Source organism: Peromyscus eremicus, chromosome 6 (genome assembly GCF_949786415.1).
Source record: "Peromyscus eremicus chromosome 6, PerEre_H2_v1, whole genome shotgun sequence".
Taxonomy (NCBI): Eukaryota; Metazoa; Chordata; class Mammalia; order Rodentia; family Cricetidae; genus Peromyscus; species Peromyscus eremicus.
In genome coordinates this window covers 101,198,572-101,219,162 of record NC_081421.1, presented here as the reverse complement: position 1 = coordinate 101,219,162, position 20,591 = coordinate 101,198,572, and the positions used below count along the sequence as shown (strand labels likewise).

The window sequence follows — 20,591 nt, the reverse complement described above, 5'->3', positions numbered from 1 at the left end:
CAAGAGTGACGGGGCAGAGTCAAACAAAACGAAGTGGAAAAGCACATAAAAAAGCCATGCTGGTCACTGGGTGAACACATGTGCACAACAGCTTGTGAGTCTGGGTCAGTGAACTAGGCTGACCTTACAGACACACGCAGACACATGTGTCTTCTTGTCCTCTTTACCCGTTTTTGAGGTCTTCCTGTTCATACTGTTTCCCAGTTGTGCTTGTCTGATTTTTTCCATGTCATGTGATACAATAAACAGGACATGAGTCTAAGGAAGAAGGTTGCCGTTTCCTGGTTTTCTCAGTAAATACATTTTTAAGGGGTTAAAGGTTTCCTTTTTTAGTAAACGCAAGTATTGGTGATGAAGGTGTGTTGTCACTAAAAGCGCTTTGGTTCTTACCTCTCGTCTAGTTCCTGAAGAGTTTCTGTATAACCCCCTGACTCGGTCGTATGGAGAGCCTCACAAACGGCCGGAAGTTCAGAATTCGACTGTGGAGTTCATCGCTTCCTCGGACTACATGGTAACTCTTCACTTCAGTATCTGAACTGGTTACGGGACACAGTTAAATGAGGCGGTTCTTTTAAGTACATTCTCATCTAGATTTTGAAGTCTGTATTTTTAAAATATTAATATGAAAGTGTGTATGTAACAAATAGACTAGTCTTAAAATTATCACCATCTTCAACAGTTCCCTCAGGACAGATGGCAATATGAATGAATGGCTTGTTCAGTTTTTCTCTTTATAGTTCAGTCATCAAATTCCAGCTGTTCTTTATATTCTAACTCTTGCCTTTTTTCTGCTTATAAAAATGGATTTTAGGTTACATAATGCTCATCTTTGTTTTCTTATTTTTATTAAGAGTAGTACTAAACCCCCCCACCCCCCCAATCGTTTTCACTCTTGGTTGCTAGCAAACATTTGAAGTGCCGCAAGTGAGGAGAGATAGCCACAAACATCTGGTGCTGGGTGGATTGTGCCGAGTCTTTACTTTTGTGATTTTGATGGTTAACTTAGCCTAGGTCGGTTTCCATGTCAGTTCTCACCTTCACCGTCCGTTCACCCCTCACCTTTAGAACTGCCATGTTCTCCACGCTGGAGTCCTCGGGATCTTACTCTGAGTGGCCGGGTAAATAGGCTTTAGCTGTGTCGTGTGATTTCAGGACCTTTGGTTGACAGGTTTTTAAGAAAACCTTCATGGACTGAGAGTGCCACTCAGTGGTAGAACTCTTGCCTCACATTTGTGAGGTACTGGGTCATTTTATAGCACTGAGACTTAACATAAAGGAAGGAAAAAAAGACACTTTATTACTTTTTGCAACTCAGTTTCAATAAGCCTCCTGTACATGTAACTTGAGCCTGAATATTTATTAATATAAATATATTTATCCATCTCTTCACCCATTCCTCATCCTCTTGCCCCTTCCTGTCCTCGAATATACGAAGTTCTAATGCAGGGGCTGGAGAGATGCTCAGGGGTAAGAAAGAGTACTCACTGCACAAGCATGGAGACCTGGGTTCGGATCCCGTACCCACATGAAAGCTGGGCATAACTGTACAAGCGCTTGTAAGGTGGTTAGGGGACGGAGTTGGGGAGAATCATTGGAGCTTATTGACCAGCAGCCTACCTCCAGGGTCAGTGTCAGACATTGTCCCCGTCACTCAAGCTGAGAGCAATAGAGGAAAACGAGTCTTCTCACACACACACACACACACACACACACACACACACACACACACACACACTTCTAATCTGAGACATGACATCATTTTACTCTTGTGTATGTCACCGTGTTTCTCTAACAGATGAGGACTTCTGTGATTGTTTATACCCTATGCCATCACAGGATCCTTCTTTACACTTACCCTTAAGCTTTGGGATTCAGCCACTATCGATGATCTAGTAGCTAATGTGAATGACAGGTTGTCCGACTTTAATTTTAATTTGTAGTTGGGGGGGGTGCGGGGGGGGGCGGCAGCTGGGTTGTACATTTGAGGCCAGAAGTAGTTGGATCTCCTGAAGCTGGAATTGCCATCCATTAGCCACTTGACACTGGCCTGGGAACTGAACTGGGGTCCTCTGCAAGACCAGGACACACTTGTAACTGCTGAGCCATCTCTCTAGCCTCAAAATTTTATTCTTTAAAGAATAATAAATGTTATTTTTTTTAAAAAAAATTAAAATTAAGAGCTGGAGATGTAGTTCAGTATAGTTATTGTCTGTCTGGGATGTGCAACACCCTGGGTTTAATTCTCAACAAAGTAAAAATTAATTTAAAAACTAAAATCCTAGGGGTTAGAGATAGGGGTCAGTGGTTAGGAACACCTGCTGCTCTTGCAGAGGACCAGGGTTGGGTTGCAGCACCCACACGGCAGCTCACAGCTGTCTGTGACTCACGTTCCAGGAGATCCAGTGCATGCACATTGTGTACTTAGTGCAGGCCAAACACGCAAGCACATAAAATACAAATGAGGAAATTTAAAAAGAGAAAATACCCTAAAAACTAGAGCATACATAAATATTTAGACTGGTTAGCATTAAATAAATAGCCAGCAGCTATTACTTTAGAAGATAAGTTAGTCAACTTTCCTTTCATTAAAAACACTTAACATACTTAGCCATTACAACTACCTTTCAATCTAATCTCAAATGAACTTCACAAGAAAAATAAACTAATGAAAGGAATATCATTTTCATTAGCTGAAACTGCAGTCCTAGTCTTCTGCATATGAGATATGTATGTATGTATGTATCTATCTGTGTGTATCTATCTGTATTTGTACAGATGGTCAGTAAGTTCCTCCAGTAACAACAGTGATAGGAAAACAGGACGTGTGCCGCTAACTAATGACGACGTCTTTGTTTCTTGCAGCTTCGTCCTCCTCAGCCTGCAGTCTACTTGTTTGTTTTAGATGTGTCCCATAACGCAGTGGAAGCTGGGTATTTGTCAGTTTTGTGCCAGTCGTTATTAGAAAACTTAGACAAGTAAGAATATTTTTTATTCCTATGTGGGTATATAAGTGTGTGTATACATTTGAAGTGCTCTTGTACAATTTACAAATTGTTTTGTTTTGTTTGCTAAGTTTTGTTAGATTTGGCTATGTTTACCTAACTTTATAGAATATAAGGATTCTGTTCCTTGTTATGACTTAATAACAACATAATATCTTAATTCATAAAATAATAATTGCTTTAATATTTTGAAAGAACTTGAATCTTGTCTATTCCTCTGACTAGCTGCCCTGAGCACTGAGCCAGAGAGACTGGCCTGTGCATCAGGAATCTGGGTGATACTATTACTAACTAGTATGGCTAAGTCTGAGGGATATTAGCCAAGTGCCATTAGAGCAGGCACTGAGAAATGCATGCCAGATGATTTCAGTCAGGTCTAGACTCTTAACAGCCGATCTACAAGCAGAGACTGCTAGCAAGTGGGGTGGGTGGGTGAGATGGCGGGAGGAATGGCTACAGACGTTCACACAGCAGCCATGTAAAGAACTGTTGGTGGCTTGGTGACTGTGACTGGCAATACTGAGCAGACTTGCCTTTTCTTACTACATGTTGACCTTATATATTAACTAGCTAAATTTTGTTATCCCGCCTTATGGGTGCATCTCAAGACATTTGTACTCTATAGATGCATATGATTTTGTCAATTTAATAAAGCTAATAAATTAAAAAACAAAATGTGTAGAAATCTAGCTATAATTATGACTGGGTAAGACATTTTTTCACAAGCTAGTTTTATTGGCACTAGTGAGAGACTGATTTGAAGAGAGGGACAGTAGGAGCTGAGTTTGCTGAAATGTTAGGAAGCCGGAGAGTGTGTTGTGTATACTGGTACAAGCCCCCAGCTATGGAAGGTGGAACAGAAAATATGGTGGCTTATGTGTAAACTCTTCAGTCCCTCCTGTTCGTCTCCAGCAGTCACGGAGGAGTCTTTCCACCAGCTTTGAAGAGGATCCTTCAAAATTTCTGCAAAATTATATATATAGTGTGTGCTGGAGATGGAGCTCTGGACCACTCACCAGGCCAGCGCTCTATCACTAAGCCACACCTCCATGCTGGTCTATCTTTCAACTCTAAGTTCCACTTGGGGTCAGTGCCCCTGGAGGTACTGCAGTGCCAGATGTTTTCTTTGAGTGAGTCGAGCAAGTTCCCATTCCATCTCCTGCTCCATCAATCCTCCATTATTCTCAGAAAAGTATGAGGAAATGGCCCCAGTTATTCCAGCAAGGTTTAAGTGACTATTTGCAAATTAGATTGTATAAAACCAAAAGGATAAAGTGAGAGTGGAAAATAGTTGTATTTGTTTAATTACAGCAGAAAATAGGCACATTGGGAAGGTAAGAACAATAGGCAGGGTACCAGATCACAGCCCTGTGGTAGCACATTTCCTGAAAGGGCTCTGGAAACACTCCTGAGAAAAGAATTTGCTGCAGATACGTTTTAGTGAGATTAGTGTATTTTCTTAGTAGGGTAGGTCAGTAGGTTCTGCTATAATTGCTGACTAATGTCCTGAGACTTTCGGAACTTCGAGGTCTCAGAGGAGTGCATATTAATCTGTGGGAACATAAGTCCTGCCTGGTATTGGCACCTGAATACTGCATTTTTCTCCCTGAAATGTGTTTGACTGCTCTTGAGACTGTGTTGAGGCCCACCTGGGTTTGTCTTTCTTAACAGTATAAAGGGTTGTGCTTTGATGCACATTCTACTTTCGATTTTTTTAAAGATTTGCTTACTTTTCATTTGTATATCACATGCATACTTGGGGTCCAGGGAGACCTAAACAGGGCATTAGCCTTGGGAACTGGAGTTGACCATGTTATAAGCCACGATCAGTTTTGGGAACCCAACCTGCGTTCTCCCCAAGTACAGCAAGTGCTCTTAACCACTGAGCCATCTCTCTAGCCCCTGGAATCTTTTGTACTCAAAAATATTTTAAAGGCATGCCAAAGTAATAACTTACATAACCAAAGTGAACACAGCTGGCGAACTTTAAGATGCACTTCTGTAACACATGCTGCTGAGGAATGTCATGAGTCCTTCTCTGTCCTGCCATCCAGCTCCCAAATAATGACACAGAGACTTCTTATTAATTATTGAAGCTCGGCCTATAGCTTAGGCTTGGCCCACCAGCTCTTATAGCTTAAATTAACCCATTTATTTTAATCTATGTTCTGTCACGTGGCTTGTTACCTTGTCTCTCCATACTGCCCAGCACCTATATTCCTCCTCCTCTTCCTTTCTCTCTCCAGAAATCTCACCTATACCTCCTGTCTAGCTATTGGCAATTCAGCTTTTTATTACACCAGTCACAGCAACACATCTCCACACAGTGTACAAATAGCCCACACAGAGGGAAGTATGCCGGGCTGTATTCTTGCTACCATGGCATTGTTTTGAAAACTGATTTCTTTCAGAAAACTTCCTAGTGATTGATAATAGATAATCATTTCAATGTTCATAACTCTATTTTTTTGTTTAAAATTCACGTACTAAAGTCTAACAACATTGTTAATTTTTTCCTGAAAAGTATTTGTCATTCTGACCGTAGAGTGTTCAAACAGGTTACACCACTATGATACTGAGACAGAAAATATGATCACATTCTTACTTAAGAGTCTTAACAGTGAGACGTGGTGTCTCACTCCAGTAATCCCACATTCTGGAACCTGAGGCAGGATAGCCACAAGTTTGAGGCCAGCTCTCGCTATAGTAACAGTCCAGGTCTCGTTCTGTGGCCTCGACCCCTTGGGGGTTGAATATCAGATATTTACATTATGATTCATAACAGTAGCAATATTAAGTTATGAAGTAGCAATGAAAAATTTTATGGTTGGGGGTCACCACAACATGAGGAACTGTACTAAAGGGTTGCAGTGTTCGGAAGGTTGAGGACCACTGCCCTAGAGAAAAGTAAGCCGGAAATGTTGAGCTTTACAAACCACTTGGGTTCTGGTTTGCTCTTAGCTGAAGGCTGTTTCACCTTCTGAGTCTGAATTCATGAGTGCTACACCCTTGTCTGATTGATTCCTTGTGTATTGGTTCAGATAGTTTTTCTGCGTCCCGTAAAAGGTGATGTGTAGCTATCCTTAGACTTAGCCTCTTTCAGTAAACAGTGTGACTGAGCACTTTGAGTTTCAGGTTGCCATTTTTGTCACTAGGCTCCCTGGAGATTCACGAACAAGAATAGGATTCATGACTTTTGACAGCACCATTCATTTCTACAATTTACAAGAAGGATTATCACAGCCTCAGATGTTGATTGTATCTGATATAGACGGTAAGCGTCAGAGGGTAGTCTGTGTAGCTGTGGGTTTGGAGCAAGGTCCACTTGACTTTAAGGTCTAACTTGTCATGTGCTGTGAGCATGATTTGGTAGAGCTTGGCATTTGTTTAAAATAGGTGTTTTCTTGGAAATGCTTGCTTTTAAGTTTTGCGCGTGCGTGTGTGTGTGTGTGTGTACGTGCGTGTGTGCATGCGTGTGTGTTGATGTATATATACATATATGTGTTTACTACAGCAGAATTATAATACACATGGCAAGTGTCCTTGTAGAACCAAAATGCACTACTTTATAATGTTCTCTTGACTATGTCCTGATGAAATGTTTTTCCCTATAGATGTTTTTCTGCCCACACCGGATAGTTTGCTTGTGAATCTGTATGAAAGTAAAGAGGTAAGATTAATTTGTCTCCTCAAAGTATCAAGACACTTGCTATTAGCTGTATCCCTTCTTAACAGTTGTTACTGGCCCATTGCTGTTGGACACTGTGGGAGCATCTAGCGAGTCCTTCCTGCAGGGTCCCCAGAGGTGGAGTTGCCACGATGTATTCTGGAATGTTTCAGAGAAGAAAACCCTCTTGCCTTCTCAATAATTCAACCTTTCATCTTCCCTCAGCTTATAAAAGACTTACTGAACGCATTACCAAGTATGTTCATCAATACCAGAGAGACGCACAGTGCCCTCGGTCCTGCCCTTCAGGCTGCCTTCAAACTAATGTCCCCCACGGGTGGCCGCGTGTCTGTGTTTCAGACGCAGTTACCTTCCCTGGGGGCAGGACTTCTGCAGTCCAGAGAAGATCCGAATCAGAGGTCGAGTACCAAGGTATTGCGTGTGGGGTGCTTGTATCTTAACCACTGGTGTTTTCTTTCCCAGAAGACTGAAATTGTCCATTACCTCCTCTTTGCTTCATTAGCGGTAAATAAAACCAGTAAGAGTTTAAGCCAGATTGCCTTTATTTGGGGGTTTGGTGTGTTCTTATTACTTAGTTAGCAGAACATAAAATTTAGTCTGAAGAGATGGCTCAGTGCTAAGAGCACGGACCATACCCACCCGCTCACCAAACTCAGTCCCTTTCAGGTAGAACGTCGGAGGTGGTGGCACGTCTGTAGTCCCAGCAGTCCCGCAGCTCAGGGGGGCATGGATGCACTCACACCCACACTAAACCAGACACATTCATTTTTAATGTTTAGAAACGTGCCCTACCTAATGCTTTTATTTACACATGAACAAAGTACTGTCTTGCCAAAGGTGGAATGGCTCTTTCATCATAAAGTTATGGCTTGATTTTCTGTCCCCAATGTCATTTCTATTATACAAGTGAAAAACTTAATCAAACTCTTATAATTTAGCATGCTTATGAAAAAGCTTTTTAGGTTACGGAGGGAATACTAATCATTATAGAAAACTTAGATAGTAAAGAAAGTGTAAGCCTTCAATAATCTCACTCTCCGGGTATTAATGCTTGGTGAACACAAACTAATGTAATTGGTCTCCACTCACATAAACTCTGGCGTTTTTCATTGTGATTTCTGAGATCCCCGAAACCCTATAAAGTATGTGTGGGTTAGTAAAGGTGAAAGTAGTCAGCTGTCCAGTAGCTGGGAGGGAACTCGTTAAGCCTTCTTTATCCTTGTTAGTAACAGGATGTCAGCATGTTCAGTAGCACTCACTCTGGGGCTAGCTTTCTGATCAGTCTGATGTCATCAGACTCACCTCAGTGTTCTCATCTGTGAGAGCTAATGAAAATCTTAGGAGCATTGACTCATTCAGCTGATATAAAATATCTAAAGCTGTGTGCTGTTTGTTTTCCCCACTAGGGTGAAGGTGAGGGGTTCTCACTGGGTAGCCCAGGCTGGCTTTGGAGACTCAGCAGTCCTCTTGCTTCAGTTTCCAAAGTGCAGTGGTTTGAGCCATAGTGCTTGCTGTAAACACTAAGTCTTGTTACTGTTGGAAATCTGGGCCCATACTCTGTTGGGCGATAATGGAATGAAGTATGTATCTTCTCCCTTGTTACAAGAGACATATACTGTGTGCATAGCCAAAGGCTCTTTATGATCTGTTGACTTAGGTGGTGCACCATCTTGGGCCTGCCACTGATTTCTATAAGAAACTTGCTTTGGATTGCTCGGGACAGCAGACTGCAGTGGATCTCTTCCTTCTCAGTTCCCAGTATTCTGACCTTGCTTCTTTGGGTAAGAGGATGTCATCATGTTACCTACTTAGAGATTTCTCACATGTAATGAACGCTGTGCTCTTCGGTAAGCACTCTTAGTACTGGTGGAGGAAGACGCGTGGGTTAGATAGGTAGTATGAGTGACGTTTATCAGTACACTTCAAAGCCCGATACCCGAAGAAACTGCTCTTGCTATTCCGCTTTGTAGCATGATTCCCTTAGCCATTCTGCTCAACAATAAACTTCAGTGTCTTATATTTTATAAATGTCTCAGGTTTCAGATTTATCTCATTCCTGTCGATGTTGGGCTTTCACATAACAGTTTTTCATAACATGGAATCTGTAGTACTTGTTAGACGAGTAGATTATCGTTACTTCTCTAGCTAATACTTGATGTATTTCTCCCTAAAGCGTGCATGTCCAAGTACTCTGCAGGGTGCATATTCTACTATCCATCTTTCCACTCTACTCACAATCCTTCGCAAGCAGAAAAGTTACAAAAAGACCTAAAACGGTACCTCACTAGGAAAATTGGATTTGAAGCTGTTATGAGAATAAGATGTACTAAAGGTATGAACTTGTGAAAAGTGTGTGTCTGTTCCATTCCTTGTCAATCAGTGAGCATTCCCAGACCTATGGGTGGCTGTCCATCACAGAGGATGGGTCCAGCTGAACCCGGTCTGAAATGTAGTTATTGAGCGACCATTGACCGGTTTCTTTAAATAACTAGAATCCGTGGATAAAAGCAACATCTTTGTTTATTCAGGAAAAGCAGGAGGAAAGCACGTTAGTGATGGTGGGAAGAGGAAAAGCTGCTCCCTTAACAACTGTTTAATTGATGACTTCCTTGGGTTTTGTGAGTGTTTGTGGGGCAGAATCTCATCTTAAATCCAAAGTAAGGAACCCTCGGTTTCTCACTTTTGTGTATTACAGTTATGTCTCAGCTGGACCTGCATGTAGACTGTAATAGTAAGGTTAGGTGTAAGTGTAGGTTAATGAGGCTAAGGCTCCCTTTACAGAACCTGCATTTATAAATAACCTCCCTTTATAAACCTGGGTCACTTAGAACCAGCCTCACTCTGCACTTCCGCAGAGATGCAGTGACTTGCTCATCTTCACACCAGCTCTCTCCCCCAGGTCTTTCGATGCACACTTTCCACGGAAACTTCTTTGTCCGCTCCACCGACCTACTGTCTCTTGCCAACATCAATCCTGACGCTGGGTTTGCAGTACAGCTGTCAATTGAAGAGAGTCTGACGGACACTTCCTTAGTGTGCTTTCAGACAGCCCTGCTCTACACATCCAGCAAAGGTGGGTTGTCGAAACTGGAGCGCCGTGTAGCCCTCTTCTGCCTCCTTTAGTAGAGAGAGAAAGAATGATATGCTGCGGCAGTAATGGCACTTGCAGGAGCGGACTAAGTAGCGGATTTTTTAAAAATTGTATTTATTATATATACAGTGTCCTGTCTGCATGTGTGCCTGCAGGCCAGAAGGGGACACCAGATCTCATCATAGATGGTTGTGAGCCACCATGTGGTTGCTAGGAATTGAACTCAGGTCCTCTGGAAGAGCAGTCAGTGCTCCTAACCTCTGAGCCATGTCTCCAGCCCCTTGAATTTTTAAATAACACACCTTAAGATGGATTTATTACTATTTATGTGTGCGTGCATGTATGAGTTTATGTGCAGCACATGCAAACAGAAGCTCATGGGAGCCAAGAGAGGGTATTGGATCTCTTGGACCTAGACTTACTAGTGGTTGTGAGCCAATATATGGATGCTGGGACTCAAACCCAGGTCCCCTGCAAAAACAGCAACCACCTTTAACCACTGAGCCATCTCCAGCCCCAAGTAACACAGTTAAAAATATTTTATCACATTTATTTAGTAATTCTGTGTGTGTACACTCATAGGCAGACATGCCGCAGTGTGCATGGGGAGGTCAGATGACAAATTACAGAATCAGTTCTTCCTTTCACAAGTCAGTCCCAGGGCTCAAACACAGGTCTTCAGGCTTGATGGCAAGTGCCTACACCTGCTGAGCCATTCCTCTGGTCATGTGATTTTCTTAATTTATGGAAAATTCATATTTTGCATCATATGTTTCTGGCAAGCACAGTGACTAACTCTACCGTCCTCTGCATTGGTGCTCTGTAAAATAAAAAACTGCAGTAAGGGGGGCCGTCATTTCCTCCTTGACAGTCTTTGATGTTTTACTTGCTTGAGTATAATTTAGAACAATATTGAAGGTAAACTGGAAACTGGAGAGGTGGCTTAGCAGTGACAGCATTTGCTGCCTCCAGAGGCTGGGTTCATTCACAGCATCCACACAGGGCAGATCACATCTCCCCCTTTCTCGAGCTCTAGGGGATCCAGCCCCGTTTTTTGCCCTCTGTGGGTACATGCACACTTACATGTATAGGTATACATTTATCGTAATTACAAATAAAATCTTTGAAAACAAACAAACCAACCAGAAATTAACATTCAACCGCATGTAAGATATATATGTTCATAGTTTACAGGGTTGGAGAATTTTCTTAAGAGACATTTAGCCGGGCGGTGGTGGCACACGCCTTTAATCCCAGCACTCGGGAGGCAGAGCCAGGTGGATCTCTGTGAGTTCGAGGCCAGCCTGGGCTACCAAGTGAGTTCCAGGAAAAGGCGCAAAGCTACACAGAGAAACCCTGTCTCGAAAAACCAAAAAAAAAAAAAAAAAAAAAAAAAAAAAAAGACATTTATTTTATGTGAGTGGATAGCTTCTCTGTATGTGTGGATGTGCACCGTGTGCATGCTTGGTGCCTTTGGAGGTCAGGGGAGAGCATAGATTTCCCAGGACTGGAGTTACAGACAGTCGTGAGCTGCCGTATGGGTGCTGGGACCTGTGCCTCGGTCCTCTGAAAGAACAGCAAGTGTTCTTATCCTCTGTCCAGTCTCTGGGGAATATTGTGTTTGAAACATGCTAACTAGACTGGGGTGCAGCTCAGTGCTACAGAGGGCCTAGCATTTGTGAGGACCTGGCTTTAATCCCTAGCATGCAAAAAATAAATAAATAAATAAAAGTAAGCCACTCAAAACATATTAATTATAAAGCCTTTTCTATTTCCGAGTGTTGTTGATGATTTAGTCTAGCAGAACAGTAATCAGAGTGAAATTGTGATCTGGGTGCTCTCTTCTTAGCCCTGTGTGCGGTAATGACGTGTTCCATTCACTAGGTGAGCGGAGAATCAGAGTGCATACACTCTGCTTGCCGGTGGTAAGTTCTCTCGCCGATGTGTACGCAGGAGTGGATGTGCAAGCTGCCATCTGCCTTCTGGCCAACATGGGTGAGTAACACGGAAGAGCAGGTGAAATACCTGTTTCTAACCGTAAAACCATGGGCTTTTCTACTTTTTTTTAACTTTAGAAATCCCTCAATTAATTAAAACCTTTTAATACATTTTTATGTATTACAGGATGAATTATGCTGTTCTTACATTTTAAAAATAATTCCTGGTTTAAAATCTCCTAGGGAGGTTGTGATTTGTCAAAACCAGGATCTCCTTCAACTAATGTGTAAACCGTCCCACATCCACGCATGGAATACGGCTCAGCAGTGAGCAGGAAGGGTCTGTCAGACAGTTAGTGTGACTTCCAAAGGCTTTATGCTAGGGGACACAAGCCATTTACATGACTTTAGCAAAAGGAAAATTTACACGAAGGATAATAGATTGGGGGCAGAGAGAGACCTTCACTGCAAAGGAGCCCCACAGGGAGTAATTTGGGGTGATGAAACTGCCGTGGATCTTTAGTGTGGTGGTGGTGGCAATTCTGCATTTGATGGCCAACTGCCATAGAATTACACTCAGAAAAGTACATTTTACTCTACACTTAAAGAAGCCTTCAGTAATTAATACATTCCTGAGGTTTGGGTTTGAGTCTCTTTTTATGAATAAACAAATGTGCAGTGAGCCTTGCTGTTTCCTACATCACTGGAGAAAGCAGCCATTATGACTAACTTGGAGCAAAATTATGATAGCATTTACTGAAAGACCTCCTTTCCACACCTCATTTGGTAGTATTAGGAGTTGAACCAAAGATAGAAGGAGTGTGGCATTGATCCATACTCCTCCTCCAGGGTTTTAGTGTGTAGAAATGTGTGTGTGTGTGTGTGTGTGTGTGTGTGTGTCTGTGTGTGTGTGTGTGTGTGTGTCTGTGTGTGTGTCCATCCTGTCTGAGAGAAGAGAGCACTTACTGGGATCTGGTGGCTGAGTTCCCTCTCACTCCGCAGCTGTGGATCGCTCGGTGTCATCAAGCTTGTCGGATGCCAGGGATGCCTTGGTGAATGCTGTGGTGGACCCCCTGTCCGCCTATAGCTCGGCGGTGTCGAGTGTGCCACGCTCCACCCTGACAGCACCAAGCTCACTCAAGCTGCTCCCGCTCTATGTTTTGGCGCTTCTCAAACAGGTAGTTCTCTATATGTCATAGCTCATCAGTTTCTTACAAGCTCTCAGGTGGATGAAGGAGTGAAATCTGTATTGTTTTTAGTAGTTAGCTAGAGAGTTATGTGCTTTGGTGTTGTAAGACTTCTGAAAATGGGGGAGTGGGTGGAATATGGAGGTGTGCAGATGCACCATGGCTCTTGTCAAAACATGTCTTTTTCCTTTGTATGAGCAGTTTGAATTATGAAATGGCCACATGTGCTCCTGGAAGAGACTCTAAGCTAAGGACTAGCGCTTACTGAGTTTCTTTCCATCATTTCATCGTGTTAAAGGCATATTTGCATCAACTTAGTTCAGAGAAACTGATTTACTTCCTTGCCTATTAAATATTGGCTGAGCCTTGAATCCCCACAGTTGGGTTTACTGTTTACGTGCTGCATGTATGTTTCACTTGGAACATGTGTCTTTTTTCCTTGCAGAAAGCATTTAGAACAGGTACAAGCACACGCCTGGATGATCGTGTGTATGCCATGTGCCAGATGAAGTCTCAGCCACTTGTTCATCTAATGAAAATGATTCATCCCAACTTATATAGGATAGACAGACTGACAGATGAGGTATGCTCCTGACCTTCTGCACAAAGTGCTAAGGTCTTTTCAGTAGCTCTTCCATTCTCTTCTTCCCTGTGGTGGTGAACATTCGAATAATAAAGACTTCTAGGGACCTACGTACACAATGGGATTGAGGATGCTATCAGCCAGTGGGTAGAGTTTTTAAAAATAGTTTCCTGTGGGAAGTTCGGTTTTAATGTTTGATTCAAAGATAAGTTACAGAGTGATGTCCGTTTGTATTTTGTAGCTGTTGGCAGTTTGGGATATGACCAGACTGCAGTTTTGGTTACATAGTAAACCAGGTCCGTTACCCAATAAGACTTGTAATATACAACTGTATAGTGTCTTTTTTTCTTTCTTGTGTTAAACTGTATTCTTTGGGGTTAGTATTCATTGCATACATAGTATTATGTTGTAAGAGGAATGTAAAACGTGGCAGTCAGCTGTCGTAGTATTGATACACACTGACCTTAGAAGGGAAGTAAATGGAACAGATAGTCCATTTTACATTTTCACTTTTTAAATTTTATTTATTTTTTTAATATTTTTTAATTTTATTTATTTATTTATTTATTTATTTTGGTTTTTTTGAGACAGGGTTTCTCTGTGTAGCTTTGCGCCTTTCCTGGGTCTCGCTCTGTAGACTAGGCTGGCCTCAAACTCACAAAAATCTGCCTGCCTCTGCCTCCCGAGAGCTGGGATTAAAGGCGTGCGCCACCACGGCCCAGCTCACTTTTTAAATTTGAATACATTTGAATGTCTTCATTCTACTGTAAAACCATGGTGTACAGCCAGTGTGTTTTCATTCTCTAAAAGGTGTCATAGATTAGTGTTTTATAGAAGTAACTGATTCCTAAAGTCCTAGACAGCAATTGCATATGACTCACTGGATTCTGCCTTTTCAGGGCGCCATCCATGTTAATGACAGGGTCGTGCCTCAGCCGTCGCTTCAGAAACTGTCTGCGGAGAAGCTGACCAGAGAGGGAGCTTTCCTCCTGGACTGTGGCTCGGTAAGCATCCCTGCTGGCAAAGCTGCTGCTGTGCCTGATGGAGGACACACACGGGCTAGCCCTGGCTTCACCCAGCAGACCGGGCACGAGGGACTCGGGACTGATGCAGGAGCTCAGCTTACCGTAGACCCTACAGGTGGACGTCAGTATAAGTTAGCACATTGTCCAGCTACATATACTCAGAAAAGAAATGCCTGCCATCAAGAGCTTTACCATCAGAACCATCGAATTCAAATGGACCTCAAGTTCTCTTGTGGTTCAGCTTCTGTCCACTGCCAGGAATTCTTCTCATGGTTGGAGGTTAGAGAAGTCACTCACTGCTCAGGAGTGGCGGAAGGAGTGACCAGTAGTCCAGACAAGTGTAAACAGCCACAGAACTCATGAGTTGAAGTAGAGATAGTAATTGAAATTGGAAGCCAAGGAATACCACAAAGTCACACCACACAATGAGCTGCACACAAGAGATTTATTGGGAGCGGGGGAAAAACAGGAGGGTGGCTGCCTTTGCTGGAGCGAGAAACAGCAGCAAACTAAACAGGATAGGGAGCTTACATAGAGTTTTTTGAGAAGGGGGTGGAATTTTTCAGAGTGGAGCTTCCCAGGGTAGAGATCGGTAGGATCTCAGGTCCAGAGATTGGGCTTTTGACTCTGTAGGATGAGGGCAGGGTCCAGCAGTTAGGGCAGGGAGAGGTCCTCGGGGAAGGGGCCTGGCTACTCAGTGTTGCTCGGGGGCTTCCCAGTAGGGTCAAATGTTCTTATTAAAGCGGTACATTCCTGTTAGGGAAATACGTGCACGGGCTGGAAAGATGATGGCTCACTGGGTGAGAGCACTTAGCCAGAAGACCCATCCATGGCAGCTCACAACCATCTGTAACTCCAGTTCCCAGAGCTCTGACATCCACTTCTGGCTCCTGTGGACACTGCACACAAGAGGTGTACATGCACGTAGGCAAAATACTAATACACATAGAAAAAAAGTTTTTTAAAGTTTTCATTTTCTGTGCATGAGTATTTTGCCTGCATGTATGTCCATGCACCACATGCATGCCTGGTACCTGAGAAGGTCAGAAGAGAACACTGGATCTCCCTGGAGCTGGAGTTACGGATGGCTGTGAACCACCATGTGGATGCTGGGCACCAGACCCAGGTTATCTGCAAGACTGACAGATCCACTGAGCATCTCTCCAGCCCCTAAATAAAGAAGCCTTAAATAGTCTTAGAAACCTTGACATTTAAGCAAAGAAGATGGAAAGTGCTTTTGATTCTTAGAACTAGGTTTACAATGTTCTAGTTATATATCCCCTTTTATGTTTGTAGATTTTGTGTCTGAGATAGCATAAATGACCTCTTCTATGTATGATAACTGAGTTAGTTCGAGTGGATTTTCTATTAGGGAATTTAATATTTTGTTGCACCCCTCCCCCCCATTTATTTTTTAGGTTTTTTACATTTGGATTGGCAAAGGCTGTGACAATAACTTTATAGAGAATGTGCTTGGGTACCCTGATTTTGCAGCAATACCACCAAAAATGGTCAGTGGATTTTTCTTGTGTTACTTTTGTGGAGGAGAGGTAAATGTCTGTTTACTCCGGATAGGACACTGATGACAGGCAGAAGTATCAGCTCCGTGCAAGCCAGTTTGGTGAACAGGGAATTTATTGAGGTGCCTTAGGAACATGGGTGAGGGATTGCAGACAAAGGTGTGGGTGACCCAGCACAGCTGCATCACTGAGGTCCCCTGTCCTGGATGACAACCTTAGGAAAGCTTACTCATGGAACCCCTTCAGTTAACCTGCCTCTTATGTTCTCCAGCAGGAGACTGGGTGGAATCCCGGGTGAGGGTGTGGGTGCTCTTCCTGCCCTGAGGAAGTGCTAACAGACCCACTGGTGTTAGCGTAGACCTAACATGCCATTGTACTGTTCCACCTTGTTAGTTTCCATGAGACCAAGGTTCTCTCTCCTCATTGATGGAGATGGAATGATCAGAGCGGATGTTAGTTAGGACTGAGGAAGTAACTTTATGTCAACAGTTTTTGTAGTATTAAGCTTTATCTTTTATATATTTGTATGTTTTCTTTCAATATAAACTTTGTGTGATGTTTGCCTTTTTTTCTTCTCCCCCACTTTTTCAAACTGGGTTTCCCTGTGTAGTCTTGGCTAACTTGGGACTCACTCTGTAGATGAGGTTAGCCCCAGGTTGACAGTCCCTCTTCCTGTGTGCTAAGATTAGGTGTGTGTGTGCTGTGGCCATTTGGCTTAGTTTACCAGTTATATTCACAGTGTCGTACATACATACATAGAGGCAAAACACTCACACGTAAATAAATAAACTAATTAATTAAAAAGTTCCCTCCGTGGGCCAGACTGGAAAAAGAAAATGTTTACTTAGTTTATGGATATGGGTGTTTTGCCTGTGTGTATGTCGGTGTACCATGTGCATGCCCGCCTGGTGCCCACGGAGACCAGAAGAGGGTGTTGGATCAGCTGGGAGTGGAGTTCCAGACAATTGTAAGCACCATTTGGGTGCTAGGAATTGAACCTGGATACTCTGGAAGAGCAGGGAGTACTCTTAACCTCTGAGTCATCTCTCCAGCCTCCCAAAATAAGTAAATCTTTATAAATTAAAAAAAAAAAAATCAAAGAAAGATGAACTTCTCAGAATGTGATTTTCAAGTAAGTTCTGTGTAATTTTAAGGTGGATTTGGAGTTTAGTGAAAGCCCTCTTCGTTTATATATTACCCCTGGAGGAAACGGGAAGTTGAAGGGTGCCGGTGCACACCAGCTGATGTGTGTGCTTTACCGGGTTGTCTAGAACAGTACAGTAGCCAGGTAAAATATCGTGGATATACTCCAGACTCACCAGCAAACACACTTGTTTTTTTTTCTTCAACTAAAATTTCCTCCCTGTGGTTGCTTTGCTATTGTTGGGTCTAGGGGCAGAATGCAGGCTTGTGATTGGCTGCCTGGAAGCCCCAGTATCTATTTACCAGTTGGCAAAGGTTTTTTAAACTTAAGAGAACCAGTTGGAGATCACATGCTGTATGATGCAGTATATTATTTTACTCCAAAAAACTGTACATTGTGGATGTATTCCGGGAAATCTGTGTATATATACATGCTTATAGGGTTAACTGCTGTTGTTGTTACAACCGTTCTGTTGCATTTACTAAAAGGAATGCAGCCTGGAGAGAGAAGGTGTGTTCAATGTTAGTGTATATTTGTGTTTTCTAATTATATTTCTTTTACCAGACACATCTTCCAGAGCTAGACACGCTTTCATCCGAGAGAACTAGATCCTTTATAACCTGGCTTAGAGACAGCCGACCACTAAGCCCTGTCCTTCACCTGGTAAAGTAAGTCTTCCGTAATTTCATGATGATGTCATCTTTCCTATGCTTCTCCTCAAATTTCAGGACTTTGTAGTGGTGGGCGTGTGACTTGATTAACCTCTCCTGGGCTCCGTTTTCCTGGAGTCCACATAGTTGTATTTCTACAATGTGGATTTATTCTTTGTAACGATACAATACATTTTGGGTAAATGATGTTCTCTGCCTTTCAGAGATGAGAGTCCCGCCAAAACAGACTTCTTCCAGCATTTGATTGAAGACCGCATGGAGGCTGCATTCTCTTACTACGAGTTTCTGATTCACATTCAGCAGCAGATTTGTAAGTGAAGTCCACCAGAGTGAGTCAGCGTGGACCGCTCCACAGCCGGGTAAAGCACGATCCATCAGAGAAGCACAGGAGACTTGACACGAGGTGGTGTTGGAAGGCACGATGCCCATCACTGTGTCTGCGGCTTGGGCCAGAGATAGAGGGAAGAGGGGGTGAGAGTCCCTCCAAGGAATGCTGCTCACCCAGCATGGTGCCGAGTCAGCTCTATGCATTTGCAGGAGTGCAGCAGTACAGTGCTCTTCTGAGCCGGCAGACTCCAGGACTGTGGAATGACATGTCACAATCTCAACTAGATAAAGTCGTCTTCTACAATTAACATAACGTTTCTGGACTTGAGCTCGGATGAGAGATGCCACAGGGCAGTGGTACTGTGTCACTTGTTTGTATGAATTACTTTTTAACAGGAATGATTCATATTCACGAAATGAATTCAACATTTCCCTGTAAAGGCACTAGACTTTCAGTCTATGAACTATAGGAAAAATATATATAATGTACATAAGTGTTACATTTGTAAAGAGAATGTAAATGTAACTAAGAATATGAATTGCTAAACTGCGACATTGTTGGATGACACTCTTTGTCACAGTTAGGGAATGAGGTTGACTAATGCATATTATGAATTCAATCCACAAAAGAAACACGAAACTATTTGTAATTCTGTTAAATCTTTTATGTGGCTTTATTTATGATCAGCCTACTAATTAAAAATATTTTGCTTGACAGTTGGTTTGGTGGTTTGTTTATTTGATTGTTTTGTGGAGGGTTTTTGTTTTGGGTGGGGATTGGTGATGTTTTTTAAACAGTGGGAATCTTGAATTAACTGATTGAAGAAGATGCAATACCAAGTTGCATTCATCAGTGAATCTATACGTCGTCATTAGTTTGTACATACTACCAAGTGACTACTGTTTGTATTCTAAAACATGATGCTATTTTCAAAATGCTTAATGACTGAACATAATCTTATCTCATTTAAACTAAGGATTTTTTTTTTCCTACCAATTTGTAAAGAGAAAATTTTAAGAACATGTGGCTTTCCTTTTTAATCATATTGAAGATCATATTGAACTCGGAGAGATTTTTGTTCTGATCAAACTCTGTCGTTCACAGTACATTATTTGCTATAAAAACTGATGGTGATCCATTGGATTGTGGAGTGGAATTTTATTTTATGCACTGTGAAAGTCCTTGTTGGTAAACGTTAGGAAAAAAAATAAGGCTCTTGGCATGTGTGACTTTTACTGGTTTTATAACTTTCTAGATTCCTTTTCTTTCTTTTTGTTTTTTCAGAGCAAAATGTCTTTGTTTTGGTACTGGTTGGGGGCATAGAAGGAAAGTGACGCAGACTCCAAAGAGGCGTCTTGGGAACAGAAATGGTGATCAGGAGAAGTGGTGATCTGGAGAAGTGATGATCTGGAGAAGTGGTGATCTGGAGAAGTGGTGATCTGGAGAAGAAGTGATGATCTGGAGAAGTGGCCATCTGGAGAAGTGGCCATCTGGAGAAGTGGCGATCTGGAGAAGTGGCTTCTGAAGACAGTTGGCAGCAGTGGTGGTCTGGAGAACCTAGCTCAAGCATTGCACACTTTGGCGGAGTCCCTGGCCTTCTCTCTCCTACCAGAGCATAATCCCAGGAGACAGCACCCTGGGGTTCCTGCTTTTCTTTAGATAAAGATAAAAGCACTCTCCCATCTCCTGATGGAAATGAGTTTAAATGACTCACACTAATTGGTGGCAGAGCTGTAATAAAAACCAAGTGTTCTCCCCACCCACAGCCCCCACAGGACTCTGTTTGTCTCTGCACCCTGCTGTCACCACCCAGGAGCTTACTGCGGGTGCCTAAGGGCAACTAAACACTGTCAGTCGTTATTTATCGTGTGTGTGTGTGTGTGTGTGTGTGTGTGTGTGTGTGTGTGTGTGTGTGTGTATGAGAACAAGTGTGTGGAGGGTCAGGACACTGGAAGTTAATTCTCTCATCTCCATCTTACTGGTCTAATACTGTCATTGTAGAACAAAAATGTGGTATTTCTACTTAAAGAAGAGTGTTTTATCTTTGTGAACTCTATTATTTATTTTAAAAATTACTAAATCGCTTAACGTAGCACAAGGCAGAAAACAAAACAAGAAACCTTGTAACCACAGTTCTCAACCTGTGGGTAGCGACCTCTGTGGGGGTTGAGTGACCCTTTCACAGGGGTTGCATATCAGATATTCTGCATGTCAGGTATTTACATTATGATTCGTAACAGTAGCAAAACAGTGATGAAGTAGCAATGAAAATAATTTTAAAGGGGGTCAGAAGATCAGCAGAGAAGTAGGGAAGTGCCTGGTACCTCCGGAAGAGTGAGGCTGCCCTGACTGTTGATATGCAGCGCATCTGACAGGCAGGACTGTGTCTGGTGGGCACACCTGCAATCCTAGGAT

General features: G+C 42.6%; 1 protein-coding gene across 2 annotated transcripts in view; it reads left to right on the top strand.

The window, feature by feature from the left end:
* The window catches only part of Sec24b (SEC24 homolog B, COPII coat complex component), an 80,621-nt gene extending 60,686 nt beyond the window's left edge, over positions 1 to 19,935 (top strand). Inside the window, exons 10-25 of one of the 2 annotated variants that reach the window (XR_009379915.1) lie at positions 402 to 511; positions 2,863 to 2,975; positions 6,158 to 6,276; positions 6,617 to 6,672; positions 6,895 to 7,101; positions 8,348 to 8,471; positions 8,864 to 9,022; positions 9,590 to 9,763; positions 11,666 to 11,776; positions 12,721 to 12,896; positions 13,351 to 13,488; positions 14,388 to 14,492; positions 15,932 to 16,024; positions 17,742 to 17,845; positions 18,052 to 18,532; positions 19,461 to 19,935. Coding sequence is in view for 1 of the 2 variants with exons in the window: in XM_059266228.1 (XP_059122211.1) it covers positions 402 to 511; positions 2,863 to 2,975; positions 6,158 to 6,276; positions 6,617 to 6,672; positions 6,895 to 7,101; positions 8,348 to 8,471; positions 8,864 to 9,022; positions 9,590 to 9,763; positions 11,666 to 11,776; positions 12,721 to 12,896; positions 13,351 to 13,488; positions 14,388 to 14,492; positions 15,932 to 16,024; positions 17,742 to 17,845; positions 18,052 to 18,166 (1,904 nt within the window). In the remaining variant the exon portion in view is untranslated. Of the gene's footprint in view, positions 1 to 401; positions 512 to 2,862; positions 2,976 to 6,157; positions 6,277 to 6,616; positions 6,673 to 6,894; positions 7,102 to 8,347; positions 8,472 to 8,863; positions 9,023 to 9,589; positions 9,764 to 11,665; positions 11,777 to 12,720; positions 12,897 to 13,350; positions 13,489 to 14,387; positions 14,493 to 15,931; positions 16,025 to 17,741; positions 17,846 to 18,051; positions 18,893 to 19,460 lie in introns of those variants that run through there. The other variant, XM_059266228.1, reaches the window with a different exon arrangement.
* Positions 19,936 to 20,591: the final 656 nt, after the last annotated feature.